This window comes from Hemibagrus wyckioides, linkage group LG13 (genome assembly GCF_019097595.1).
Source record: "Hemibagrus wyckioides isolate EC202008001 linkage group LG13, SWU_Hwy_1.0, whole genome shotgun sequence".
NCBI classification, from domain to species: domain Eukaryota; kingdom Metazoa; phylum Chordata; class Actinopteri; order Siluriformes; family Bagridae; genus Hemibagrus; species Hemibagrus wyckioides.
This window is the reverse complement of record NC_080722.1, coordinates 13,320,997-13,341,698: the sequence shown is the minus strand read 5'-3', so window position 1 is coordinate 13,341,698 and position 20,702 is coordinate 13,320,997. Positions and strand designations below refer to the sequence as shown.

The 20,702-nt window shown below is 37.0% G+C and overlaps 2 protein-coding genes across 3 annotated transcripts; one reads left to right on the top strand and one right to left on the bottom strand.

The window, feature by feature from the left end:
* Window positions 1-8,329: 8,329 nt before the first annotated feature.
* On the bottom strand, window positions 8,330-11,982 carry arl3b (ADP ribosylation factor like GTPase 3b). Its single transcript, XM_058406057.1, has 6 exons — window positions 11,843-11,982; window positions 11,210-11,353; window positions 10,917-11,033; window positions 10,780-10,830; window positions 10,083-10,268; window positions 8,330-9,940 (listed from the first exon to the last, which is right to left on the bottom strand). The coding sequence occupies exons 1-6, from the start codon at window positions 11,843-11,845 to the stop codon at window positions 9,893-9,895; spliced, it is 549 nt and encodes a 182-aa protein (XP_058262040.1). The 5' UTR covers window positions 11,846-11,982; the 3' UTR covers window positions 8,330-9,892.
* sfxn2 (sideroflexin 2) lies at window positions 11,939-20,200 on the top strand. 2 transcript variants are annotated; one of them, XM_058406055.1, is made up of 13 exons: window positions 11,939-11,997; window positions 12,297-12,437; window positions 14,473-14,654; window positions 16,744-16,914; window positions 17,150-17,248; window positions 17,412-17,487; window positions 17,583-17,668; window positions 17,777-17,837; window positions 18,916-18,982; window positions 19,151-19,200; window positions 19,354-19,403; window positions 19,520-19,567; window positions 19,709-20,200. In XM_058406055.1, the coding sequence occupies exons 3-13, from the start codon at window positions 14,497-14,499 to the stop codon at window positions 19,806-19,808; spliced, it is 966 nt and encodes a 321-aa protein (XP_058262038.1). In that variant the 5' UTR covers window positions 11,939-11,997; window positions 12,297-12,437; window positions 14,473-14,496; the 3' UTR covers window positions 19,809-20,200. The 2 variants fall into 2 exon arrangements, with proteins under 2 accessions (XP_058262038.1, XP_058262037.1); XM_058406054.1 differs by lacking the exon at window positions 11,939-11,997 and adding an exon at window positions 12,005-12,144.
* Window positions 20,201-20,702: the final 502 nt, after the last annotated feature.

Genomic DNA, 20,702 nt, shown 5'->3' with positions numbered 1-20,702 from the left:
TTGGGCCACATAATCAGCTGTTCTCTGGGCTACATATGAGAGTGAATCTGAACAGCCATAGCAACAGTGAAACACAGCCACATCTATCATCTATAGCCTCACATCTAAGTCAATCTATCCATTAAAATTTCATATAGTTCATGTGTACAACCAGAAAAATTCCACAACACAGTCGCATCTATATGGATGTAATGTATGACATTTAAACAGACTTGTATTTCAGTAGCAGTATTATCCATGATCAGATAAATGGTCTCCTAAGTGTTTTTAGGAGTGTATTTCTGGGAGGGAGAAAAACATTAATAAGTTATTTAGCAAAAGAACAAAATAGCTTGTTCAAAAATAATGGTCAATTTAGTGACCAATTGAATTACATTTTTATTTCACGTTTTCAAATACATCAAAAATAAATTATTCTCAGACAATAAATTATGCGATTAAACCTTTAAACATCTTTCTGTATTTATGTATACTGTATATACTATATATAATGAATATATTATCTGACAGAAACACAAATAGGACAATGCTAATTACAAGTGTTGGCAAACAAATGTACATATATTTAATAAGATAAATAATGTTCAACATTTAAACAAAAAAGAAGGTCAGAAAAATGCAGTGCTACAATTAAATGTAAGACGTAATGTAACACCTGCAATAGATTTACTCAGTTGAAATGAATGCTAAGTCTCTCTCCTCCTCCTCCTCTTCTTCCTTCGCCACCTCCACATCATTATCATTATCATTATCATCATCAAGCAGCAGCTAATCTGAGGTGTCTTATTCCTCAATTTTTATGCTCTAATGGTCTTCAGTCTCCTGCTTTGTGATGGTCCTCTATTCATCAGCAGTCAGGTGCCTCCTCCAAAGCAAAAGAATCTTTTTGTGATCACTCCAAATTGTACGTTCTTACTGAAATCATGCACCATAAAAACACTTTCTAACAGATTTTGCACAGTAAAGCCACAAAAATAAATATACTGCCATAAAGCAAGGTTATAAATGGCACAGAGTCACTAGTGCTTATCACATTCGTAGGCGAAAGGTTACTAAAATAAGCTTAACTTATTCATTCAACGTATTTTGCACAATTGGACCAATCTGACCAATGAATATATCTTAGAGTCTGATGTAAATAACTGCAGTCTACTCAGAGAGCATGCTGACACATAAAGCAAATCAGCAGCTCTCTTCATAGGAGATTACTTGAAGGTATACAAGCAATAGGTTGTCTAATATTTGTGCACAAACATGGTGTAACATCTATTTATTTACATCATACGCAGTGCACATACATAAGGAGATATTTAGTACATCCCTGTCGTATAAGCAGAATAAATACACTCCAGGGTGGTGTTCCTGCTTCGTGTCAGGGCCACATCATATCACCCTGTCACACATAATTCCTTACTTCATCACACATTTTATCACAATGTCACAGCGAATATTAGTCAGCAGGCAGATTTGCTGGGATCCTGTAGTTAAGATATGATCGTTAAAAAATGCACACAGATCCAAAGCCATACTTAAGAAACCAAAAGATACAGAATTTAATTTTCCCTTCATGATTTTGTGCATATTTTGCTTTGTAGTGTTAGCATTTATTTGAAGGCTGACATTATAACAAGGCTTCTCGTTGATTGAGCTTAGTATTGAGTTCTACAGTATGCAGGATACAATAATTCTATTTCAGCAAATCTATATTTCATTAATTCATGGGAGATAGGGATGTGACGCTGCACAATCTGCCATTTAAGACCTTTTGGCTGTGTGTATAGTCAGTCTTACATCTTGGTTTGTCCCTATATGAGTTTGCTTTTTTATTATTATTATCATTATTATTATTAAATGGCAGCGCACACACAATGGAAAAAAAAATGTTGCATGGATCGGTCAGACTTGGATGTGTCATTAATTCTGATACAATCGAGTTATTCATTGTAATGGCCAGAATAAACATTTGGTGGTTATTTCCTGTTGCATATAATATAATATAATGTCTGATCCTGGTGATGATCATCTCCTTCCCCTGTGTGTCAGTGGAGATGCTGGGAACCCTGTAATTCAACACTCAACCCTCCCCCTACCCTCTCAGGGCCCACTGAGCTGTCACACACACCTGCCAGCCACTCTGGGTGTTGCCTCTGCTCCCTTTCTTCTTTTTCAGTATTTAGTAATCTCGCTCTATTTATCATCCCTGCCCCTGTCTCACTTGGGAAACAAGAGGAAATTATCTTTCATATTGTTGCATTATGGAGTGTTGAGTCAAACATGGAGAAACACTGTGCATCTGTTTAACTAAAGACTTACACATATAGGTGTGTCATTTTGAGAGAAAGCCTCATAATAAGATTTTATATGAAGAGTGACCCATTCTTTTCTAGTAGTGTACTTAATCTTAGTTTGAATGTTTTAAAGCTGCATGAACCTCAAATCTATTACCTCATTAGGCTTGAAACCTGATTGCTCTGCTGGTTTGTCTCTCACTGTTGCGTGAGCTCTGATAGGTGGAAAGAAGTGAAATGTACAGTTTGGCAGAAGCAGAGGCAGCACAGCCCTATAAAACACCAGATGCAGAACAGCTGCCCAACTCCCAGTACAAAGATACTGTAAATAGGAGGGGAAAAAAAATTTAACTGTGCCTTTTTGATAAGCCCCACACATACACAGTCACAATCCTGCAAGAGGAACTGCCATGGAAACTAACTTGTTCCTTTTTTACACACTATAGAAAACTGGCTTTGGCATCCTTTAACATTTCCATGCTAATAATATCATCACTGTTTTTAAACATAATGGAAATGGTACATCACTCATGGTGATGTATCCTACAGGAGAGTTTCCTGACCGTATGGTGCAGAAGGCAGCAGTGTGGGTGTTGGGCCCTTTGTGTCTGGTTGAGGTGCATAATTATGTCTCCTCCACTGCACCCCTCTGACAGCCAGCATCTTAATAGCAGTCAATAACAGAGGTGTGAGTGCTTAAAGTGAAGCCAGGATACGCATCTATTAACGCCATGCAAATTGTATTTGTCTTCAACTGAACACAAAAAGAAAACCATTTATCAGCCACGATCAGTCAATAAATCAAAGTTGTGAGCTTCTTCTTATAAAGCCTATATAAAATGTATATATTGCCACAGGGTAATAAAGGAATAGATTTAGGAGGTATATATTTCTCAAAGTATTGATATTTTATAATAGAAGTGGTGAGCACAAACAGTGAAATCTTGATTACCATGCAGTAATAAATTAATGAGACCTTTTAATGAACTTCTAAAAGCGTAACCAGGTGCCACTGAGTTTCCATGGTTACATACTGCATGTAATGCCTACAGAGATGCAACTGACATATACATGTTTGTTGTATACTGATATACTGTACGTGGGTTTTTTCCACCTGCAAAGGTATGAAATTGTAAAACATATTATTATGTTATAAGATTCTGCTTAAAAAGAGGAATCTATTTTTCTTTTCTTTTTCAGATATCCATTTGATCACATATCCAGAAAAAAATATTCACAGCTTCTTGAAGGGATCTGGGGGGCCTATAGGTTTTACAGTATATCAGGAAATTAAAAATAAAGACATACTGCAATTTAATGCAACCATTCTAAATGTCTAATAAGTCTGAATTTAATAGGCATAATTACATGCTTATTGACAAAACATCAGACCAAAGGGGCAGGTGCTTGGATGAAAAGGACAGCATCTGTACTGTTTCAGGATCTACACAGTCTCTTTAATAATGTCTTTCTTAATTGTGCATCAGTATAATGTCTGTATCAGTCAAGGCAAGTCGTACAGAGCCCAGGTTATATAACTGAATAATACCATGTAACATTACTGTGTTGATCATTTTAGGCACACCGAGGCAATAATATAAAGCTAATTTGACACCAACCAGACAAGTAGTTGACTATTTTTTAATTGTAATTAATTTTTGTATTTATTTTTTGCACAAGCCCTGGATTTGTGGTATTCTGTGTGCTTCTACAAGCTTAACCTTACATTTGGACAATAATATGGCAAATAACAAACAAATTAATTTTTAAGAAGTGTAATAAATACACTATATTGCCAAAAGTATTCGCTCACCCATCCACATAATCAGAATCAGTTGTTCCAATCACTTCCATGGCCACAGGTGTATAAAATCAAGCACCTAGGCATGCAGACTGTTTTTACAAACATTTGTGAAAGAATGGGTCGCTCTCAGGAGCTCAGTGAATTCCAGCGTGGAACTGTGATAGGATGCCACCTGTGCAACAAATCCAGTCGTGAAATTTCCTCGCTCCTAAATATTCCACAGTTAACTGTCAGCTATATTATAAGAACGTGGAAGTGTTTGGGAACGACAGCAACTCAGCCACGAAGTGGTAGGCCACATAAACTGACGGAGCGGGGTCAGCGGATGCTGAGGCGCATAGTGCGAAGAGGTTGCCAACTTTCTGCAGAGTCAATCGCTACAGACCTCCAAACTTCATGTGGCCTTCAGATTAGCTCAAGAACAGTGCGCAGAGAGCTTCATGGAATGGGTTTCCATGGCCGAGCAGCTGCATCCAAGCCATACATCACCAAGTGCAATGCAAAGCGTCGGATGCAGTGGTGTAAAGCACGCCGCCACTGGACTCTAGAGCAGTGGAGACGCGTTCTCTGGAGTGACGAATCGCGCTTCTCCATCTGGCAATCTGATGGACGAGTCTGGGTTTGGCGGTTGCCAGGAGAACGGTACTTGTCTGAGTGCATTGTGCCAAGTGTAAAGTTTGGTGGAGGGGGGATTACGGTGTGGGGTTGTTTTTCAGGAGCTGGGCTTGGCCCCTTAGTTCCAGTGAAAGGAACTCTGAATGCTTCAGCATACCAAGACATTTTGGACAATTCCATGCTCCCAACTTTGTGGGAACAGTTTGGAGCTGGCCCCTTCCTCTTCCAACATGACTGTGCACCAGTGCACAAAGCAAGGTCCATAAAGGCATGGATGACAGAGTCTGGTGTGGATGAACTTGACTGGCCTGCACATCCTGACCTCAGGAGTCCTGACCTCAACCCGATAGAACACCTTTGGGATGAATTAGAGTGGAGACTGAGAGCCAGGCCTTCTAGTCCAACATCAGTGTGTGACCTCACAAATGCGCTTCTGGAAGAATGGTCAAAAATTCCCATAAACACACTCCTAAACCTTGTGGACAGCCTTCCCAGAAGAGTTGAAGCTGTTATAGCTGCAAAGGGTGGACCGACGTCATATTGAACCCAATGGATTAGGAATGGGATGTCACTTAAGTTCATATGCGAGTCAAGGCAGGTGAGCGAATACTTTTGGCAATATAGTGTATTTAAAAAATATATGTATTGAACATTAGGTTCCTGATTACTTGTTGCCGTACTGTATAAAACAACTTAAAGCAACTACATTGGTAGTGAATAACTTAGTCAGTCAAACTCTTATCTCTCTTAACTATTTATTGTCAAAGTGATTCTTTTGTCTAGCAAGTTCTTTGACAGGATGACTCACTCACTTATGCGGCATATGCTTGTCAGGACTACAGGAACAGGATCACCAGATCAGATCAGATCAGATCAGATCAGATAGATGATAATGATGTCAGTTGTCTGGGTAGTCACAGTGCACAGATGGGGAGCATTACTGTCTCACCAGAGTCTGCAAAATAATTGTAAATCTTTCTGGATGACCATCAAAATGCAACAGATTCATCAGAAGTATGGTGACTGAAGAAGGTGTCCAAGAGCAAGGTAATAATACAAGAGATGATTTCATGGATGCACAAAGGCAACCAAGGTGTTCTGTAGTCTCTCTCTCTCTCTCTCTCTCTCTCTCTCTCTCTTTCTCTCTCTCATATATATATATATATATATATATATATATATATATATATATATATATATATATATATATATATATAAATTCTCTAGAAATTCTTTTGACTTTTCTACTACTGATTTGAGCATCACCTGAAAGGGACATCCCAGTCAGTTTAGATTTTTTGCTAATTCTTTTAATTATTGCTTGGTTTATTGGAGCAATGCCTTTATGAAAGAATTGTCAGTAAATTAAAATAAAATAAAAGTGAGGTTTTATTTACTACACTGTAATTTTCTTTTACTCAGTTTCTCTATTGTTCATTTGTCATGAATTATTAGATGTGACTCATGTTAATAGTTTGTTAATTATTTCAAGTCAGAGTGCAGACTTGCCACCACACAGACTATATATAGTGTGAATAACTCTTGATTCGATCGAAATGAATGTGATCTATTACACTACTTTTTGTGGTAGAAGCATATTTCTGCAAATTTGTTGTCTTTGACAGTGACAACAAACCTTGAACTTTGAATATTGCACTCTGTTGCCCACCTCTCTCCAAACAGACAACTGCAGTCTTATGTGTGTGTTCTTATCCAGAATTTTCTTTTAAATCTCTTCTTATTTTTGAGGGCTTCTTCACTTCACTGTATTTACAATAAGTGTTCCATTTAAAAAATGACAGAAATCTATTAATCACAGCAGTATCAAAGCTTGCTAATTTAGCTAACATACGTCAATTCAGCCTGTAATCTGCTTTACCAATATACTGACAGATGAAAAGAGTTCATAAAAGTAGAAAGTACATTATTTGTTTTTTTTATTATTATAATTAAATAATTAAATAATCAACTAAAGAGTCCCACAATAATTTACGTGTAGGATGTTCAATATATCAAATGTTCACATGTTTTGTGTTAAATATTTGTGAAACACAAAGATACATGTGGCTTGTGTTCTGGGATGGTTTTCTTTGCATTAGTGTGCTTTGCCTAAACACACAGAGCTGGAAAAAGGAAGTAAATGGATGATACAATTGACACAGTGTGCAATGCAATGAGTTAATTTTCTTTCACTTTCTCATATCAATTCAATTGCAACTTTCTAATATCAGTTCAATTAAAAGAACTTTATTATTTCATATCCGCAAAACATTAAATATTTACATTGAGCAAGTGCTCAAGCACATAAACCCTATAGTCACATGCCTCAGACTGAAGTGCAAAATAATCGTTTAAGATCATCATTACTTTTTGTTACTTTATGTTATTTTCTGTCTTTATTACTGGTGTCCATACGAATAATCTTCTCACAATTTCAAAGTGTGCAACAATATGGAACAATATGGAGTCATAATTAATATATAGTCTAATAAGAAATAAGGATACTCTGCTGTTTTAGCAGTTTTGATCCACACATCCAATAAAAGAAGACATTTATCAACCACGGTCTTAAATCAATGGTGTAGCCTTGTGATTTAAAACATCTTTATGCTTTATTCTTCTTATCCACGTCCTGAGAACAGTCCTTGATACCTTTTGTTGTCTCATGTCAGTACACAGTGCAGTACACATCATATGGTATAGTGTGTGTAGTTCAATATTTTAAATGCACCTCTTTTACCTGCTACATTTCAATGTCTTTTTTGGGGGGTGGTGATGGGGGTTTGTGATGCTCGACTCCAATGACTAGAATATGCCATACTGGATGTAATCTGACTCTCAGTAAAAGATTTGACTTGTATTTGAATACAAATTCTGGTCTAAAAACAACTGGGCCATGTCTAATTTGGTTAGGCAGGTGCAGTGGTAAATATATTGAAATGAAGATTATTGTTTTATTGATATTTAAAATGATGTTAAATGATAATAAATGTAACAATTTATATATATATATATATATATATATATATATATACAGCATATAAAACCTAAACCATAGAACCTTTGGCATGATCATGAAAGCTCAGTATGAATCTTGTTTATGTGTATCTAGAAACATCTAGAAAATCTCAGACTTGATCCATCATAAACAGCCTTCCTTCAGAACATTTACTCCACAGACGAGATTACAAGAGGGCCTTTTCTTCAATGAGCAGAGTTTAGAAGGGGTAGTGCACTATCAGGCTCTTCATTCTTGCTTGTTTCAGGGGCAGATGGAAGGAAAAGGCTCCAGATAAGAATTCTGGCTTGCTAGCGAGGATGCACAGGGATGTAGGGCGGCTTGTCTAATTGCCTGTCTCAGAGAGGCAGATACTGAAAGGATTTATTCAGGCTTAATAAAGCCTGCGTGCCTTGCCAGAGTGCATGTGTCAGCTTGAGAATGTCACTCAAAGAAGCTGAGTGTGTGGAATCAGTGGAACTGGCTGGATCTGTTCACATTCCGGCTTGTGAGTAATGGTGGAGATGCAGTCCAGATATGCTTCATGGACTCATTTAAATAACAAAACAAAACAACAACAAAATAATAATAAATCAGAAAAAACATTAGGAAAGTTGCAGAATGGAATTGTAACATAAACGTTTATTTTATTGGCATCGAATCAAATCTTTATTTTAACACCATGATAGAAAAGACTCAACCCCAAAGAGACAAAGACTCGGGATGCACTACCAAAGACTGCATGTGCTGTATCTGTACTGTATCTGATTTACCGAATGTGTTTAAGATTTAGATTTTATCCTCAGAATAAATTAAGCAGCTATTTCCTTTGAAAATAACAGGACTGAAGCTTTGCTTCACTGCAAACTTTTTCTTACTTCTTTTTCGTTACAGACCATTTTTGCCCCCCTTTTTTGACTAATGGGGTGTGCATGGGAGTTATAAACAAATGTATTTAAAAATAGACAGCGCCACCTGTAGCGATTAAAATAGGCATGTACCATAAACCTGGCTTTCTAATTAATGCGTTGTTTCCTCTGAATGTTAAAAAACACAGGAAACACATAAGAAAACACAGATGAAGGCGTTACATGAAGTGTGCTGCAGTATATATGAAACCACCTGAGTTCTGTCAACACCATCTGCTTCCTTGCTTAATGGGGGATGGTAGCGAAAAGAAAAAGATATATGACCTCTGGAAGAGCAACAGAGAACAAAGTGAAACTGAACCAACCTTCGAAAAACTAAGATGCCAGATAATCCAACAGAATTTTACTATAACTTTACCATCTTTCATTGTTACACATACAACAGCAATAGATTCAGAGGTACCGCAGAAAGATGCTCAAACTGACATTATTTATAAATACATGTTACTCCGGTTTCATATTAATGCATCTGCAGAAAATATTTCGTTCATTTCCAAATCACGTACATAGGAATTTTAAACATGTTTCATATCCTGCCATTGTGTAAATGATGTTTGATGGATATTTCAGGTTTAGCCATACTAACATCCTTTTTTTAAGAAAAGTGATATTAAAGCCTTCCACAATTTCAATATATTATAAAAATATACTTAAAGAAAGAATAATGAAGTAAAAAAATATTACAGTAAATGGTGGAATGACAAAAAAAATTGTCATCAAAGCCAAAAAGAGATCAGTCACTGATGTAACCTTTGGAGGTGAAATTTGGAATGTATACAGAACTATTCAAAAGTCGAAGTGCAATATTATATTATTAGATTTAAAATGTTCTAGAAATTTAGTACTAGACAAAGGATGACCTGGTTTTGTCCTTACATATGGAGATAAAATATGTTTATTCAAAATTGTACCAATGATCAGGCTGCTAAAATGCTCCAAACAAATTTATCTTTTTATTTAAATAAACACTCTGGTAAATGTATAATTGACAAAATGTTAAGCCACAATGACACAAAAGCTTTTAAGAAAGAATAATCTGAGATAGCTGAGAGTATAAAAATGGACCACCAGGGGTCCTATGTGTGTGTGTGTGTGTGTGTGTGTGTGTGTGTGTGTGTGTGTGTGTGTATATTTGATTGATTTATTTAGATGTCTTTATAAACCTTTTCATTTTTAAAGCTGTACATACATGACATGTTTATACATACAGACATACACACTGCTTTTGCTGAAGCGACTGAGTAGGGGGAATGCTGGTCTACTTCCTTTTTGCGTTCACACTTTTACAGACCCAGTTCATGCCATCCTGATACACACAAAGAAATTAGAATTTAACATACTGTATATGTTTATAGTCCAACTGTTTTTTTTTTTTGTTTTTTTTTACAAATTAAATAAAAATGATAAATTATGATCAAGTCTTCTGTTTGTTTATCATGTATAATTACCTGGACACCCTCTCCAGTGAGGGCTGAACAGGGCTGGATCTGCCATACTCTATCCCGAATGGTGTGCAGGTTCAGTCCCTCAGCGATTTCAGATGCAGGGGCTGCAGTGAGAAGGTCCTGCTTATTAGCAAAGATGAGAACAGGAACCCCACTGAGCTTCTCCTCATCTAATAACTCAGCCAACTCCTGTGAAGAGCAGCACATCAACATAACTTGATAATTAACATAATAGTATGTTTCAAATGAACAGTAAAATATTTTTACTGAGATCTTAGATCTCTGTGGTCTTATGTAGCTCTGTGTGTGCATATATATATATATATAAATATAAATATATATATATATATATATATATAAATATAAATATAAATATATATATATATATATATATATATATATATAAATATATATATATATATATATATATACATACATATATATATATACATACATATATATATATACATACATATATATATATACATACATATATATATATATACATACATATATATATATATACATATATATATATATATATATATATATATATATATATATATATATATACATATACATATACATATACATATATATATATATATATATATATATATATATATATATATACACATGCACACACAGAACTACATAATATATATATATATATATATATATGAATATATATGAATATTACCTGTCCTGTTTCTTCAAAACGTTTGCGATCTGCACTGTCTATAACATATATCTGGGAATAAAAAAGAGATTTATTTATCTTTTCAAAAAAGACTCAAAGTGCTTTAATGAGTAATGCACAAATGCCATGAAACTCACCAGAAGATCTGTATTTTCAAAGTAGTTCCTCCAGTAGGGTCTGATTTTCCGCTGTCCACCAATGTCCCACACGTTTAATTTGAAACCCTGAGACTGCACACTTTTGATGTTGAAACCCTACCAGAATAAAAAAATGAATAAAGTATAAAACACGAGACTAAAACATTCAAGATGTCTTATATTATAATGTGTATTTTTTCATTATATAAAAATAACTCTGATTTGAAGTGTTGGGAGCAGAGAAAACATTAATGTGCAGGATCAGGGTTAGGAGCCTGTGCTCTGTAGCTGACCTGTGTTGGTGTTATGTGGCTGATATCCTCTGAGGCCAGCTGTTTGAGCAGAGTGGTCTTGCCACCGTTATCCAACCCAAGAAGCAAAATGCGGACCTCTTGGTCCGGGGTACTTTTCAGCTTTCGCAAAATTGATAGCAAGCCCTGAAAAAAGAAAATACACTCGTTTTAGATGAATTGGGTTACACTAATGCAACATGCATCGATGCTGCCTTACGGGGCGCGAGAGTAAACACGAGCTCAGCCATAAAGCTGATAAACCCCATCTATCCATTCACCACACATCCATCTTTTCTCACTTTTATTCTATCAGCACACACCAACTGGGCGATTATTATCTTTGGTTCGTCCTTTCTAGTTCGGGACACAGTCCATAGTTCTAATCCACTGAATCTGGTCTCTATCGGTGAATAATGATGGCTAACGAGTTAGCGAGCTAATCTCAATAGAGATTTAGCCAAAAGTGATGCTGATTATTATTCAGTATATAAAATCAACCGGGCAAACACACATTTTCTTCGCCAGTGTTAGACTGATTAATCGGTGATCGCACCGTGATCACTGCTCTCTCCTATACGCCCCGTATTTGATGTACAGCGTAAAAGCTTGTTATTATAATGGGCTTTAACTCACCATGTTGTGATTGTGCCTCCTCGAGACGCCTCCGTGTTACCAAGGACTGCCAGTGACGTAGTACGCAAGGCAAACGTACAAAGGGGGCGTGGTTTTTTTTAATAGCACAATGCGGAAGGAGATTTGTATTGATAATACCGCCAAAGCTAAAGCAGGTAAAATTTGGTGTGAAAATGAATGGTTTAATAACACTACCCTGCTATATTGTTAGCGAACACGTGGTATTATAGATTCAACCAGAGCGTTGTGGTTTGCTTTAACAACCTTTGCTTTGTGGTTTGCTTTACTAACGGTTAATAAAAGTAAGTAACAAGCCATGCATTCACATTGTGTGAAAAGAGCAACTCTGTGCAAATAAACAATGCAACTTAAACACATTTATATCGGTATGCTGCAGAAACTTCCATTTCTAAGACTCAGTTAAAGAATAATTCATTTTATTACATGTTTCCAGCTTGGATCCGCCCGTTTCCGTGATTGGCAGTGGAGGTGCCACGTGCTTCCTGCAGCCTACGGGAATCTGAATCGACTCACAGCGCTGCGTTTACTACAGCCACTCACTCAACAGACCTCACCACCGACACCCGGTCTTACTGTAAGTGTTTTTATCCCAGCATTTAATATCTGAGCTGCATGAGGCTTGGGTTTATATTGGAGAATGTTTCCGGGTTGTTAGATCTGTGCAGCCAGAACTTGAGCCTGATTTCAAGCCAAACTTCCAGCAAGCCCAGTCTGCTCACCTTATATCGTCTTTCATGTTCCCTGCTGGCATTTAAGCTGACGTAACTTCTGAGATAAAATTCTGGGTTTTTAAAGATCTTTATGTATTTCAGGCTATTCAGGAAAAACCAGGCGTGTTGAAACCTCCTCACTGCATGCTTGGGTTACATGTTGTGGGGTTATGTTATTTATCTGCCAACCAAAGCAATATAGACGTCTCTTACACAGAAGATTAACTTAGTTACGTTTTTGTTATTTAAAGGCTATTAATTTATCATCATCCTACTTGTTGATAGAATTTACATTTCCTTCAACAACAAACAAATTGTGCGAAATTTGCTGTAATTATGCAAAACAAAAGTTATTGTCTGTACAGTCTGAAACTGAGTGGTCAGTAATGTTCTGTGTTTTAAACACCACTCAGTGTTTACTCATGTGAACTGTCACATTAAACAGCTTGCCTTCAAAAGGCTTTCCTGTGGTAGCACTGTTATCACATAAAATGATTAAAATAGGTAAATAACAAGGTGATCTAAATGTACAGGTCATTTCACAGGTTTAAACTTGAACAATTCAAATGGTCTTATGAACACTATCTTAAATTACATTGCAGGTTTTGTCATTCTAGCCATACACAATTATAGAGTAAAGCAAAAAAAGATGATCTCCAAGGCCTTGTTACAACATTATAGAGCTCAACAGTGTAATCGACAACGTAGTGCGAATGCTGCAGGGCATTTTGTTTGTCTTCAAAGCTAACGGTTGATTAACTGAAGCAGTTACTGAACCTGTAATGGGTTGTTTGCTACTAGTTCTGAACTTTCTTTCTTCAACAACTCGCCACAACAGTGCTGACAATATTACACTTCTGAAGTTTATAATACATTTAAAAATGACAGTGATTGACCCAAGTGAAATAAATGTGTCACGTACTATAACATGTTATAAATGGAGTTCTTACATATTATTTAAGCTTTAGTGAGGATGCATTCTCAAATCTGCATAGTCTCCTAGAATGAACAAACTGAAGCTTATGATCATAATCTGAGTATGTGTTAATACTAATTCAAATCACTAGTATCCAAGTGAGTTTATGTCAGTAGTGTTTGCTACATTTGGGCTCTGTTTCATTTCACTTATCACTTAATGTAAAGCTTGGGCAAAAATGCCTTCATCTAATCACTGGCAACATGAAGGCTCCTGGAAACTGTGCATAATAATATAATGTGGTTTCATATTTGATGGTGTGCTTCTGTATTGTAGTGTATACATTTACTCACTCTTGTGGAAAGCAGAGATATGGCAAGTTTTAATGGGGAATGGTATGCATACACTTGGAGAGCTGAGAAAATGTAACTTTTTGTAATTGGGTCATACTTGGTCAGTCTGCATGCCATATGCACTCCCTGTGACACGAAGCAGAGTGCACCACTAATGCAGATCAAGGTTCAGCTGTGTTCTTTTCTTGTATGTGTATTTAGCTGTTGTTTGACCTGTAATGTTGACTCTCATGGCTGGTTTAACTTATAGGCTGTTGTAATTTTAAAATCAAATTGGTCGGACGTTAAAGACAGAGTATATTGTGTAAAACATTTCTGCTAAACCATACTGTTTGCTTTTTATGCAAATAAATGTTCAAGCATACATAATAGACTAGATAACACTTCTAGAGTTAAATGTTTACTCTTATGGTAAATAACCACCATTTGCAATGTTTATTTAATGAACAGGGATTGCATGAGCAGAGTAAATTCATGACTGATGAGAGGTAAAATGTTAGCTGGCAGAAGTATAGAAAAATGTAGTGTACATTTACCAGAATTTGCACAAACATTACCCAGCCATTAACTTTCAAAGGTCAGTACTGATGCAGAGTGTGTGTGTGTCTTTTCTGTGCTGTGTTGATTTAGTGCCTGGAGATAGGTGAAAGCACCATGGAAGCTCCAAGTGGCTTTGATATTGATGCTCCACGCTGGGATCAGTCCACTTTCATGGGCCGTCTCAAGCACTTCTTTAACATTACAGACTGTCGCACCGCCCTACTGAGTAATGCCAAACTGGATGAAGCAAAATCTTTAGTGGATAGTTGCAGGTAAACTCAAACAACCATATGAATACATGAATTTATATCACGTTAAAGGAACACTCCAGCATCTCAGCAAAAATGCAAGCATAAAATAACAATTCAATACACTTTAAAAACCATAACAATTACATGTTAACAAGCTAAAATTGGAAGTTTGTGGTAATTGCACATACCTTATAGATTCAATAGATTGAGTTTCGATTTAAAAACAAAAACTGTTCCTTTAAAGTCCATTCCTGAACTGGGAAAAGGATTGGTTTGGACATGAAAAATATACAGTGGCTTTGGAAAGCATTCAGGCCCTTTCATATTTTTTATTTTACTTTATATTTTATCACATTAATGTGTTATAGTTTGTTTGAAGTCATTTTTTGTGCCTCCCCATACACACAATAATCCATGATAAAGCAAAAAAAAAAAAAAGTTAGAAATGTTTTGGAAATGTATTGAAAAAGTGTTCAGTCACTTTATTCAGTACTTTGTAGAAGCACATTTGGCAACAAAACAGCTTTCAGTCTTAATGGGTAAGCCTCTATAAGCTTTGCATACCTGGATTTGCACAGTTTCTCCTATTTTGCAAATCTTTAAAGAACGATTGCATGTTTGTGTCAGTTGTGAGCTTTGGCTGGGCTAATCAGGGACATTTAGAGACTTGTACTGAAGCTATTTGCTTTGCCTGTACGCTCTGATGTCCTGTGAACCCTGGATTGGGATTTTTTCAGATTCCTCTCTGTATTTGGCTGTATTCCCACCCATTCCTGATCATCAAACCACCCCTAAAGCATGATGATACCACCATGCCTCACCAGAGGGATGTTGTTAGCCAGTTGGTGAACAGTACCTGCTGTTCCCCAGACATCAGGTCAAAGAGTTTAACAATAATTCACTGTGGACTTCTGAATCTCTGTTAGAGTGGCCATTGGGTCTTGGTCTCATTCATGACTAAGGCTCTTCTAGCTCATTTAGTTTGGCCTGGTAGCCCGCTCTAGTAAAAATCTTGATGGTGTCCAAACACATCTCAAGATGGGCAAGGAGGCACCTGTGCTCAATTTGAAGTGCCAAAAAAACTTGATGAGAGATAGTTAGTTATTTTTTTTTATTTTTATTTCTAACGTGTTTTTGCTTTGTCATTATAAATTATTCTGAGTAGATTAATGGGCAGAAAGTAAACTGAATTCACTTTAAAATATACTGTACCAGTGTAACATAACATACACCGGTCAGTGCCATAACATTATGAGCACTGACCGGTGAAGTGAACACTGATTATCTCCTCTTCATGCTAGCTACTGTTGCTCAAATTGCTGAAGAAGTTAATGCTGGTTCAAATAGAAAGGTGTCAGAATACACAGCGCATCACAGTTTGTTGTGTATGGGGCTGCATAGCTGCAGACCAGTCAGGGTGCCCATGCTGACCCCTGTGCACTGCCGAAAGCTCCAACAATGGGCACCTGAGCATTAGAACTGGACCATGGAGCAATGGAAGAAGGTGGCCTGGTCTGAGGAAGCAGTTTCATACTTTGGGCAATATTCTGCTTGAAACCCTTGGGTCCTTTCAGTCCATGTACACCCTTTCATGGAAACGGTATTCCGTTATGGTTGTGGCCTCTTTCAGTAGGATAATGCGCCAGGCCACAAAGCAAAAATGGTTCAGGAATGATTTGGTGAGCACAACAACGAGTTTGAGGTATTGACTTGGCCTCCATATTCCCCAAATCTCAATCCAATTGAGCATCTGTGGGATGTGCTGAACAAACACATCCGATCCATAGAGGCCCCACCTCGTAACTTAAAGGATTTAAAGGATCTGCTGCAAACATCCTGGTGCCAGATACCACAGCACACCTTCAGGGAGTCCATGCTGCGTCGGATCAGGGCTGTTTTGACAGCAAAACGGCATAATGTTATGGCTGATTGGTGTATGCATAATTTAATAAAGTGTACAAAAAGCAGATGAGTCAGAATATTTGCATTTATGCAGTGTATTGGATTACAAACTATAAACTTTTAGTGCAGTTGATGTGTTCACTTTTCTCTCCCTTATTATTGTTCCCTCAGCTCTAACCCTCTCTCTTTCTCTTCTTCCTCTCCCCAGAGCGGGCTCTATCCCTCCAGGTACGACTGAGGAACAGCTGCATTATGCCAAGAAGCTCTATGACTCAGCATTTCACCCGGATACCGGTGACAGGATGAACTTGATTGGCAGAATGTCTTTCCAAGTGCCAGGGGGCATGGCCATCACTGGCTTCATGCTGCAGTTCTACAGGTCCAAGCTCCTAGACAAGCACAGTTCTATTTAAGACTGGGTTTGCTAAGGTCACTTGTATTATTTTTAGCTTATAATGGATGTTAATATTTTAAAAAATATTTTTAATAGGTTCACTGATGCTGTGAATTGCTTTTGCCTGTTGTATACTGGCTGTATTGTGTACGTTTTGATATTTGCATGTGGTAATATACTGTGTGAATGACTAAGTATTGCTCTGTGTGTGTTATTGTAGGACGGTGCCTGCTGTGGTGTTTTGGCAATGGGTAAATCAATCCTTCAACGCTCTGGTCAACTACACCAACCGCAACGCTGCCTCCCCCATCACACCAAAGTGAATATTTTGCACACGATACTTTGCATTCTAGTAATCAGTGACTAAATAACAGATTTCATATATAAACTATAAAGTGGAGTGTCACAGTGAGCTATTTTGGAAACCAGAGCAGTGCAGTGGGATGTTTGTGTTTTCTCATGTGTCTCTCTGCCTCCTCCAGACAGATCGGTGTGGCTTATGCAACTGCAACAAGCACCGCATTGGCCACTGCTGTGGGTCTGAACCTCTACACAAAGGTGTTCTCAATCTGTGAATTTTAATGTCATACAAAATTTTGTGCTTTCGTCAACAGTTTACTTCATAACCATAATGGTGTTTGATTTCTCTTCAGAAAGCACCTCCTCTGGTGGCTCGCTGGGTGCCTTTTGCAGCCGTGGCTGCAGCTAACTGTGTAAATATTCCTATGATGAGACAACAGTGAGTCCTGTCCATGTTGATAGTATCCTTTTAATTTGAATAAATTGTTTTTGTTTTTGGCTGTGTTTCTGTTTTTGATGCTCTTTTCACAATTCTGCTCTCGTGCAGGGAGATTTTGAATGGCATTGCAGTCACAGATGAAAATGGCAATAAAATTGGTGACTCGAGAGTGAGTAACAGTGATGCCGGTACCAGAAATGAACCTCGTAATCACCAGTAGAATGTTAAGCAAAACAAATCCTTGCATGTTTGCATGTTTCAACCTAATCTCTATGTACTGTGTCTGTAGCATGTGAGATTACTACTGGCATTAATGTCATTATGCTTCCTTACAATTTTAATGGTCTCCAGGCAAGCCTTTAATAAGCCCCTGTTAGTCTGCATATTTGCACGTTTATGGTTCCTAACCCGAGCATGCAAGTCATGTTGTGTGCAATTTTTCCCTTTGTGGGAGTTAAATGGGAGTTATTTGCAGGTAGGAACTGATGACATGAGCTATAGCGTTGCACAGAGAATATTTTGAGCCAGTTTTTGTTGAGTCATTTCTCACTTTTTTTGAGTCAGTTGTCATTTTTTGTTTGCAGCTGTTGCTGAAATTGTGGCTCTTTGTTGCACACACGCATACAGTAGAACATAGATGTCATAGATGATTTGCTTGTTAGTGTGAATGTAGGTTGTCAGGCTTTGTAACACTAACATTGTAACATCTGATATGCTCAAAAAAAAAGTCAGTAAGTTGTTGCCCAACATTTCAGCTCTAAGACATACGTGCTGACCCAAAATCTGCCCAATCATCAAAGCCTCTTCAGCTCTGGCCAACATCTTTATTTTCTTTTTATATATTTAACCCTGAAGGAAGGATACTTGTATAACAGCTTTGAGCATCTTTTTGCTAGATATTATCAGCATTTTCACATAAAAGCTGTTTGTAGAATGGTGTCTATTTTGATAATTAGCACGCACAGGTAACAGTCAGATCATGTGTTCGCTGTTGCTCATAGTGCAGTAGGTGGTAGCATTTGGAAGCAGGGATAGTGTATGTGTTTAAACCTGCGTAAAAATTATAAGAATATCAATAAGAAGATTTCTGTTCTTTTTTTTGGTGTTAAACATGCTTCTCTGCCCAGCAATTTGATTGAGCTTTAGAGTAAACACCACTGCTAGACTGTACTGTGTTGAGTATGTTTTTATTAATTTGTTTAAATAACAGATGAGTAATTTGTCGTTCTTTCCTCATCGTCCCACAGAAAGCTGCGGTAAAAGGGATTACACAAGTGGTCATTTCCCGAATCACCATGGCAGCACCTGGCATGAGTAAGTACAGACAAATGGCTGGTGGTATGTGCATATGTGATTGGCCTTGTAAACTAAATTTCCTTAAAGAAGATGAAATGGTTCAAAAGCAGACCAATAAACATTTGCTGTGTATTGACAACTTTATGGGATTTTCTTCTGAGTCCTGTTTGAATTCTCTCTTTCTAGTAATCCTCCCTATTATAATGGAGAGACTAGAAAAATACAGATTTATGCAGGTATGTTGGGTAACAGCTTGTATCTTAAAGAAGCAGAGTCCTTGCACTTTTAATCTATTCAGAGGCCTGCATTTTGTTGTTGTGTTACTTAAATATACTATATTGTGTTTCATGTTTCCCCTTATATATTTTCATTTCTATTTTTAAATACAGAAAATTACATTTCTTCATGCGCCATTGCAAGTGATGATGGTTGGAGTATTGTAAGAAACATTTGTTTAAATTATGGTTATATTATTAGCAACTGTCTTGTATTGAGATAAATAAGGTTACTGTGAAAACAAATCTTTCATCAGTTCTCTCTCTTTTTTTTTTCCAGCCTGATATTCATGGTGCCTGCAGCATGTTCACTGTTTCCACAGAGATGGTAAATATAAAGATTAATGCACATTAGTATTTAGCCACAAGCATTAGGCTGGATGAAGTAACAGCATGCATAATGATATCCATCAGCAACCCTATAAGATTGTGTTGGGCACAACCTGATCCCACTGCTCCTGTTTCCCAGCTCTCTGCCTGTGTCTAAGCTGGAGCCAGAGCTCAGAGAATCCATCATCTCCCAGTATGGTGACAGCATCACCCATGTTTATTTCAACAAAGGCTTGTGATACTGTTAGCCTGCTTCTCTTAGGTTTGAGGAACATCATCTGATCCTGATCTTGGCCAATCCAGAGCAAGACCAGAATAACTGGTTACTCACATTCATACAATTAGGACAGCTGATTTTTTTTTTTCTTCTTTTTTAAATATTTTGATCTTATTACTTTTCTATAGTATTTTACATACTTTGTGGGGGTAATGGTTTTGTTATAAATTTAAGGGCCTTTGGCCTACTTCTGAAAAACCTTGTTTGTGCATTGTTCCAACTCGAGTTAGGCCAGAAATTCAACAGGAGAACACGATTTCCTGGTAACTTGTGACCTGGATATAAATATGGACATAAATAAGTGTTAATGGAATTGGTTTGAATGCTGATTCAGTAAATACTTGTTTCATCTGATTTATTTTTATTGGTCAGTAATTAATTGTTCATACAGAAATGTTGATCAATGAGACTTTTAAGTCTTTTAGAGTTTTACAACAGTTATTACTAGTGATTAGAGAGGGGGGGAATGCTGTTGCATACTGATCTCTCAGGTATTATTCATTTAGAGGTTATATGCTTTAAAGCTCAGTTGATTACTTGAATAGTTCAGGTACGCAAATACCCAGCTGGTTAAGTTTCTAAAGACAAACAAATGTGTTAAAATGTTAATTCTTTTGTCTTTTTCGTACAGTTATGGGTGAACCATTTTGTTTTCAGATTTGGTCAAATGCTCATATGTGTTAAAACATAGACCATTTACAATCAGTTGCATGCATGTTGATAGCAATTATCTGAATGGTGACGTCAGAGCATGCCATTGTATTAAAGTGTTTTGTCTTTTTTGTTTTTCTTTTAAAGAGAGATGTGCCTTATGTGTTGATGGGGAAAAAAATTTTTTGGTCATGCTTCAATATTG